The sequence below is a fragment of the Alligator sinensis genome, unplaced genomic scaffold (genome assembly GCF_000455745.1).
Source record: "Alligator sinensis unplaced genomic scaffold, ASM45574v1 scaffold628_2, whole genome shotgun sequence".
Classification (NCBI taxonomy): Eukaryota; Metazoa; Chordata; order Crocodylia; family Alligatoridae; genus Alligator; species Alligator sinensis.
Genome location: NW_005841833.1, coordinates 4,107,823 through 4,116,035, shown reverse-complemented (window position 1 = coordinate 4,116,035; position 8,213 = coordinate 4,107,823). Strand labels below are relative to the sequence as shown.

Here is an 8,213-nt window from a genome sequence, read left to right as displayed (position 1 = left end):
AGAAGATCCTGGGTGGCGTTCAGTCTTTTATTCTCACTCCGTGGCAGATGACAGAAATGAGTTTTGCAGGAAGCCTGAATTTCATGCTCTGTCTTGAGCCAGCGGACGCGGCGTATTTGACAAAGGTTACCGCTGCGTTGTTATGAGCATGTTCTGCCTATGACGAGACATAATAACAGTTCCCTAATTTTTTTTTTCCAGAAACCTGAGCAAAATATCAATTTCTGTCATCAAGAGACAGAGTAGGTGAACCAGAACTAAATAAAAATAAACATTAAACAATTATTGGAATTTAGGTTTATTTAAAAAATCAGCAGGGTTGAGGGAACAAGCCACCTATTAGCTGGAAAGAGCTCTTGGGCTTTTTAACAACATGCTGTTTCTTGGCTGAGTCTGGGATTTGGGCTGTACAAGCGGTGGCAACCCTGGATATTATTGATTAAAGATGATGCAGCAACAGTGCAATTATAACACAGTTTGTGCTCACTGCGGTGGTACTGGTGGCCTCTCATTTGTCTGTATGAAGATTGCTTTGTTTACATTTCGGTGCCGGATTTCATTTGCTATTTTCCTTGCATTATTACTGTTTGTGGTTATCTCTGGAATTAAACAGGCGCTACCTTTCATAAACTTGATTTTCTTCTTCAGTCTCCGACCTCAAGTGCTAGCTGCCATCTGCCTCGGCTGTGAAATTATTTTAATTGTTTTCTTACCCTGTATTTTTCATGCATAATGGTAATTCGGGAGGTGCCTGTGCTTTATCAACCAAATCAATGCAAATAACGGGTGAATGTTACTGTACTTTTCAATAAGAATTGATCTGCCTGAAACTGATATTGCATTGAAATGTATGTATGGAGCTGCCATCCCACACCGCCTGGCTTAAAAAAATATAATTGCTTTGGGTTATAGGAAAAGAAATGATTTCTGTTGGAGCATCATATCCATGGGGTGGAAAGCAAGCTCCAGCGTTCAGACTCTTCCATTTGCGGTGACCGGCGCCGCGAGCGGCATTTCAGCGCGTCTAAGTGAGGTGGGTCGGGGCTGGCGACAGGCGACTGGCCTTGGGTGCTCGGTCGTAGCTCTGTAGTGGGAAGACGGAGCCGGGACCGGTTCCCCAGCCTGCTTCCCAGAGCAGGTCCTGGGACTGGCAGGCCCTGCATGGGATCCTCCGCGGGAGAGCTGCGGAGACACCTGGTCCCTTTTCTCACCTCGTGAACGTTTCTGAAAGGCCTCAACAGCATCACGCGAGAAAGGCTGGAGAGGCTGCTCTTTGCCCCTGCCCTCCAGAGCAGCGGAGGGGTGCATAGCTGCCAGCCTCTGCAGGCACTGCCTTTCTGACAAGTTGGCAATGGGCACGAGTCCAGCGCCAGTGGCAGGTGCCAGTCTCGGAGCAGGAAGCCTTTGTTTTATCCCCAGCGCAGGCCTCGTTGGGGCTGCAGCAGGGTGAGCATCTCCCATGCCAGCCCATGTACCTGGACCTCTACTGGGGGCACCACCCGCAGGACCGAGGGGCAGCTCCGGCCCATTCGACCCTTCATTGCCTTCCCGAGACTACGGGCAGGAGAGCTGCTTTGTGATGCTGCCGGTGGCGATTTCTGTTCATTGACTTACTGAGCTGTAGCCATCAGACTACCCAGGCCCCTCCGGAAGCTGCTTGACGGCAGCAACCTCCAGTCGTTCCCACTCCTGTTGACTCAGTCCCTTGCAAGGGGCGCTGGGCAAGCGTCTTGGCTGAACGTATCAAGAGCTCCTGCCCCCCTTCTCCACCCCTTCGCCGAGTTAGATAACACGACTTCACTGAAAAAAGAGGAGAGAGGGAAGCAGCGAGGGAGGGCTCCCGACAAAGCACTCACTAAACTGTAAATAATTAAAGTTGGAAAATCTGCTCTCCAACATTTCCAGAAAATTCTGAGTAAACATTAGGAAGAGAGTTGAGACGTAATCTAAATCATCTCGGCTCCCTGGCTCGAGCCGCACGGGGAACCTCACCGGTACCTTGCGGGGATTGTGCCTCTTAGAACCAGTCTATAATGCAATCAATTCTGTATATCCCTAGTGAAACAGCAACATTTATTTAACGTCTTTTATAGAGCAGCTGAGTTTTATCACAAATCACATTCCATTTCTATTCATCAGGGACCCCTTGAAGGCTAAAATGCACTTACTTTTCTCAGAGGAAATTTACCAATTCTTCAATAAAGACCCATTTGCCTCAGTATGTAAAATTGACACATTTATTGAATATTAAACATTTGTTGGTTTCTTCCGCGCTTCTTTCGACTTTATCTGCTGCTCTTAAAAGTCGTTAGGGGAAGGATATATCAAAGTTGCAATAAAGGCCTATTTATGTACAGGAAAGAGAAATGTTTAAACTCGCTGGAGAGCCTGACTTCCCGCGTGTTTGGGAGCGGGGAAGGTATGCTTGGAGCGCAGGCGGCGACGTGACGTCGGTAGTGACCCTGTTTTGCTTGACCCCGCTCTTCTCTTCGCTAAGCATCGGGCAGTCTTTGTCTCTGCGTCTTGTGGCGTTTGGATAAAAGCTATTTCTGGTTGCACGCAGCACTGGGTTATATAATGTTGTGAGCAGCACCATGTTGTGCCAGCAGTGAGTTGAGCTAATTAGCAGGAGGGCCAATAAAACCAGTTTTTCCTTTTATCACTGGAGGTCCAATAAAACCAGTTTTTCGTGTATCACCGTCCCGAGATGCTGTTGTAAATCAATTCCAATGTATTCTAGTAATTCTGACCTGTCTTTGACTACTCTGAGCTTTGCGTTAGCCATTTAGCCTTTTTTTCCCCCTTGCTTCATGTCGGGAAAATACCGAACAGTTGCACTCAAAACCCGCCGCCCTGTAACATGCTTGTCGGACGACCGTTTGAATGCATGCGACCCGTTTGGCCCAGCTGCAGGGTGTTGGAGTGAGGCTCGCGGCTTGTTGTTTGGGAGGACTCGAGGATAAAACAAGCGGTTCTCCCGGAGCCGAGCGTGGGATCTCCGACGTGCGTTGCAAACAGTCAAGGTGTCCCCTTGAAGTCAGATCCTGCAGCCGTCATTCAGGCAACACTAGCGGGGAAGAATACTACGGTAATTACCCAAAGCAGTTGTCCTGCTGTCTCATTTAAGTTGTAGCAATTTGAACCATTTACTTCAGCCTACAGCAGGGGCTTTTTTTACCGCACAAGCCAAATGCACGTTGGCTTGAAAGGGAAATAAATGTGTTTGAATAAAGACCGAAACCGTGCCCCTGGATTCATCTATCTTCCGTTCAGCTCATTTGCATGCTCTACCTTTTCTCTCGTTTAAATAACTTAAGTGGAAATTCCCAACTTTGCTGGGTTGTTCGGTAGTGTGAATCATTTCTGCAGCTCTGACAGATAACTGAAGGAGGAGTGGGAGACTGGGGACTTGCTTTGGCCTCTCTTGCTAGTGAACAGGAAGCATTTCATCTCGTGGATACTTTTACTGACTATTGAATATCAGCATTTCAAGAATAGCCATTTAATGACAACTGGCTTAAAGTCCCAAATAAAGAACCGTCTAATCTGTCAATCTATCTGGAACGATTAAGGGGGCATTAAACCTAATATGGAGATACATTTTTAATTCTGATTATTTTGCTTTTTAATAAAAACAAGGGTTTCTCTGGTGATCTGAGCCCAGACGGCCTTGTACCAGCATGGTGTAACTAAGCCTTTTGCTTCCATCAGGCCGACTTACCGTGCCGAACATATTGTATGACCCGCTCGGTTGGGTCTGGCGGCCCCGTCCCACATCGGTAAAGCAAGTGGAAGTTTTGTCATTGACTTTTTGGGTTTGGGATTAGACCCCAAGCTCCTGGGGCTGGCAGCATAGCTGTGGCAGTCGTAACGTGCGAGGGGGAAGGTGGTGGCTCTGGTTAAGAGAGGGTCGTGTGGAGCACGGTGAGGCTTGCACTGACCACCAGGTCTCTGGTCCAGGTCGTCTGCCTGGTTTCTCATGTTGGCGCTTAAGCCCACGCTGTGTGGATGAGAGCTCGCTGCAGCACACCGAGACGTGCTCTTACGATGCCTGAGGCTCCTGGAGCTGGACCTTTTCCAAACAGCCTAAGATAAAATGGGAGCTGAGTGCCCGCGTGGTGCAGGCAGCTTTGCAAACTTCTGCTTTGCCTTCAGACGCGGCAGGTGGGGCAGAGCAGCAGCTCCATGAAGAGCCCCCTCTGCTCCCCCAGGACTCCCTGCCCCTACTCCGAGATGGCCCATTTCCCCACCAGTCGAGCTGGGGCTCTTAGGGGCACTGCCTGCGCTAGTTGATAAAACAAGGCAGCATAAGAAATGCCAGTGCAATGGAGCACTTATACACATCTCATCTGGAGTGTGCTGTAAAAATAATGTACTGTGATATCAGCAACCTTTTGGTTGTGCCAAAGTAGCCGTAACATCACAGGCAAGCAGCAGGGAGGGAGAATTTGCCGAAAGCTTCTCCTAGAGCGCAGCATTGCCTGCGCTTGTCATTGATCCATAGCTTTTGCTGGCTCAAGCATACACTAATTTCCCAACCACCCTTTTATTTTCTTTACTGTCTCTGCAAGAAACAGTTGGCTCAAAATCAACGAGGCTGGGTTGGTTTTTTCCCACCCCCTTTCCCACCCTCCTCAAGGGAAGAAGTTTGAAGTCACCGGTGGCCTTTAAGTTTAGGAGGAGGTGCGAGAGTTTTAAAAAAACCACGTGAGCTTTTATTTGTCAGAGCGATGTCTCGGGGGCACCTGGCACACGGATGGCACGGGCGTTCCTCATCTGTGACTCAAGAGCTGCAGAGCCATCGAGCTGTGTTGCAGGATTTCCTTTTCTTCCCGGTGCCGGGCTGGTGGACCTCATCAGACCCACAGAAGCGTGGTTTCCACCCCTGGACGGTTGTGTACTCTCGAATGCTAGCTAAATCTAGATAGTAGGGGGTGGTCTCCTATGCATGCAGTCCGCTGGGGATGAAGCAGAGAGGTGCGAGTGCTAGCCTCTCCTACCATTAGCAGGATTACCATCCTTTCTTAACATCCAGCACCCAGGACCAGGCTGGCTAGGCTCTGTACAAGCATTTAACAGACGGCCCCTGCCCCAAAGAGCTTACAAGTGGGACGCGCCTGCGACGGTCCCCTTTGGCGCCCGGGCCGAAAAGGAGATGGATCCGTTCATCCTTCAGCGGTCGCAGGTTCCCCTCCCTCTCTTCTCTTGTGTGGTCTTTAGATAAGGAAGGGGAGCAGCATTCCCGTCCTGTTATTGGGGAAGAAATATCACAGAGCAGTTCTCTATAAAAATAACCTTTCCAGTGCGCAGAAAGGCTCTTCTTTATGGGTGAGGGAAAGTGCTTAAAATGCTTAGAGGGAATAAACAGCTTTTAATGAAGTTACATTGCCACATAATGGGTATCATAAAATTGCCTTCATAGTACAGGGTCCCAGGATGGCTTTTATTATTGACTGAGTTGGAATCCTCTCTGTAAAGCTCCAGCAGCTGCAGAGAAGAGAATGCAAAGTCTTCTTAAATTACCTGATTGAAATAACTGGCGAAATATTCTGCTTTGCTGCTTTGTTGAAGGGAAAGCTGCCTTTGGGGTGGTCTGTCAGACCTGGTTTGCAGATTCTGAAGAACACAGGAGTTTCATTGCAGCAAAACAGATGTTCATCTTGTTTCTCTATCGGCTGTTTGATGAGAAATTTATTGCTCTTCTGCTGGGCTGGAGCTCCTCTGCTGTGGAGTCTATTAGCCAGACCAGCAGCTGGCAGGAAGCCAGGAAAGCAGTGTTTTGATGAAACCCATGAAAGCTCTGGTTCGAAGGCGCCAGTAATAATGCATCGGCTAGACTCTTCTGATTGGGCAATTGATTGCTCTGATTTGATTTATTGATCAATACCCTCAAATTTGGCGTCTGAGAAGCTGAACTAATCTTTAACTGCTGTGAACATCTCTGCCTGGTGGAGAATTAGAACTGATAAGGAATGTATGAAAGGAATCTGAGCTTATCTTAATCACACAGTGCCCCAGTGCTGCCTTAGCCGGGAGAGAGTCTGTGTGTGCAGAACACAATCACCAGGCAGAACAGAGCAGATCTATAAATTGATGGAATTCAAAGCCTCCAGCATCGATTACCATTATAACAAACAGTGGCGCACAGAATGTCTGATTATTTTTAGACAAAGATTCTGTGCTCTCAGCAGCAATTTTGCTGATGCTGTCACTGTGTCAGATGTCTGTTGTTGATTGCAATTAGATGCAATACAAAAAAAAATTAAACTATCTCTGCCTATAGTTTTATTTCCACTTATTAAATCTCCTCCTTTGTTTGCCTTCCCCTAGCGTCTACAGCTGGATGAAATATTGCATTACCAGTCCAGATCCCGTATATTCAGTTGGGGGTAATCACTTTACAGATCACTGGATTATATCTGATATGGTTCAGATAATCCTGGGGAAATATGGGACGTTGGCTCTGCCTTGTTTCAGATTGTCCGGGTTGAGGCTTTGAATGCAAATCTTCATAACATTTGGGGTTTCAAAACAGAACTCCAACCCCTGAATGGCTTCATTCCATTAAAATACTAATAAATCCCTAGTCGCATCATGCAGTATTCCTGTCAGCGGTGAATGTTAAGTCCAGTGTGTCCTATTTCTCCTTTTTTTTTTTTAAATATCATTTGGAGCTGCAATAGCATAAAGTTTAATAGTTTAAAGAATTAATATCTTGGAATGGAGACCACATTTTGGAAGCCCTCAGCAGTAAATCACACCTGAAAAGCAGACTCCAGGTAATGTGGCTATGGGCAAATTATACAAAGATCTGCAGTTTAGTTTTCCATGGGGCTGTGTACTGGGATTCCTTCATTGTCAAGTTCATTCATCATTTTGATGATTTCCAGTTTTATCGGTAGTTTCAGAGCCATTAGCTGAGGTCTCCTATATAGCACAACAGCTGTAAACTTGAGACTGTCTACGGGGCGTCTGTGATTGACAATTCATAACTGAACAAGAACGTTTTAGGTCCTGTCTGTGCTACAAGAATGACGGAGCTAGGGAAATGTGTTCTTAAAAATAACTGTTTTTAAAGTGATTTCTACTGGCACAGTTTTGCCCCCTGCATGGACAGGCATAATTACGGTTAAAATGGGTCTGTGGGAAGCCTTCTCGGACCACTCAGATGCACCAGAGAAGGGCAAAGTCAATGCTTGTGTCTGTGCAGCACATAGACAAGCTGTCTATCCAAACAGGACATACAAGATGGTGCTGGCTGATATCAGATATAGGGAGAAAATGGCCAGCAGAAAAAAATCCAGGGTCTAGAGCAGTGGATGTCTTTGCAGTGATGTTTACATGAACTTGTAGGCATCTCACGTACTCCGTGACTTGCCCTCCATAGTGGGCATCGGGGCTGTGTGCAGTCATGTCCGAACTTGTTGCCCCCAAGAACAGGTGGCCTCCATCCTAGGCTCTTGCAAAATCCTGCCACGTTTCCAGTGCATGCTGAGATTTCCAAACTAGCTGCGTTCACAAACCTTTGGCTGTAAGTAGTGCCATCTGGCACAGGTCACCTGGAATGAGTTGACACAGAAATTTAGGGAAGAGATGGATCTGTGCTTTGAACTCAGCTTTATCCTCCTTCCTTTTGCTGCATCCTTTTCTGTTGCTGGACCTGGGAGTCACCTCCTGAGCCGTTCCACCCGTGCTCCCCCTGCCGGGTCCTTCCCGTGCATTGCTCAGCAGCAGCCGCCCGTTCCTCCGTGAACATGCAGATCCGGAGCGCAGGAGTTAAAAGCCATCTTGACTCATGTTGGTTCCCCGGAGAGAACTGCAGTAAGGTGCTGCATCTCCGCAGCTTTGGCCCAATGGTCTTCCAAAGCTCAGATAGCTCCGGATGAACATTGCGATCAAAGGTAGGTGAGGAAAGACTCCAGAAGGTGACCTAGCACTGTCAGATGAGAGAAGCAGGGATGTGTCTCCTCAGACAGCGTCCTGGTTGTATCTATAGCTGTTGCAGCAATCTGTGGATCTCAGTACTCGGGTGACCCCTACCCGGCCCATAGCTGAGCATCTCCCGGTGTCTTTAACATGTTTATTCTTGCAGCGCTTCTGGGGGAGCGGCACAGTGATCTTTGCTTTGCACGTGAAAGGATTAGGAGTGAAGGGACCTGCCCACGGTCACATAACAAGCTTGGGGGGGATCTGAACCCGTGTCTCCCGAGGCT

General features: G+C 47.8%; 1 protein-coding gene across 1 annotated transcript in view; it reads left to right on the top strand.

Moving 5' to 3' along the window:
* The first annotated feature begins 946 nt into the window (after positions 1–946).
* The window catches only part of CUX2 (cut like homeobox 2), an 87,422-nt gene continuing 80,155 nt past the window's right edge, over positions 947–8,213 (top strand). The window contains 1 exon segment of the mRNA XM_025199847.1: positions 947–1,033. Coding sequence (XP_025055632.1) covers positions 947–1,033 — 87 coding nt within the window.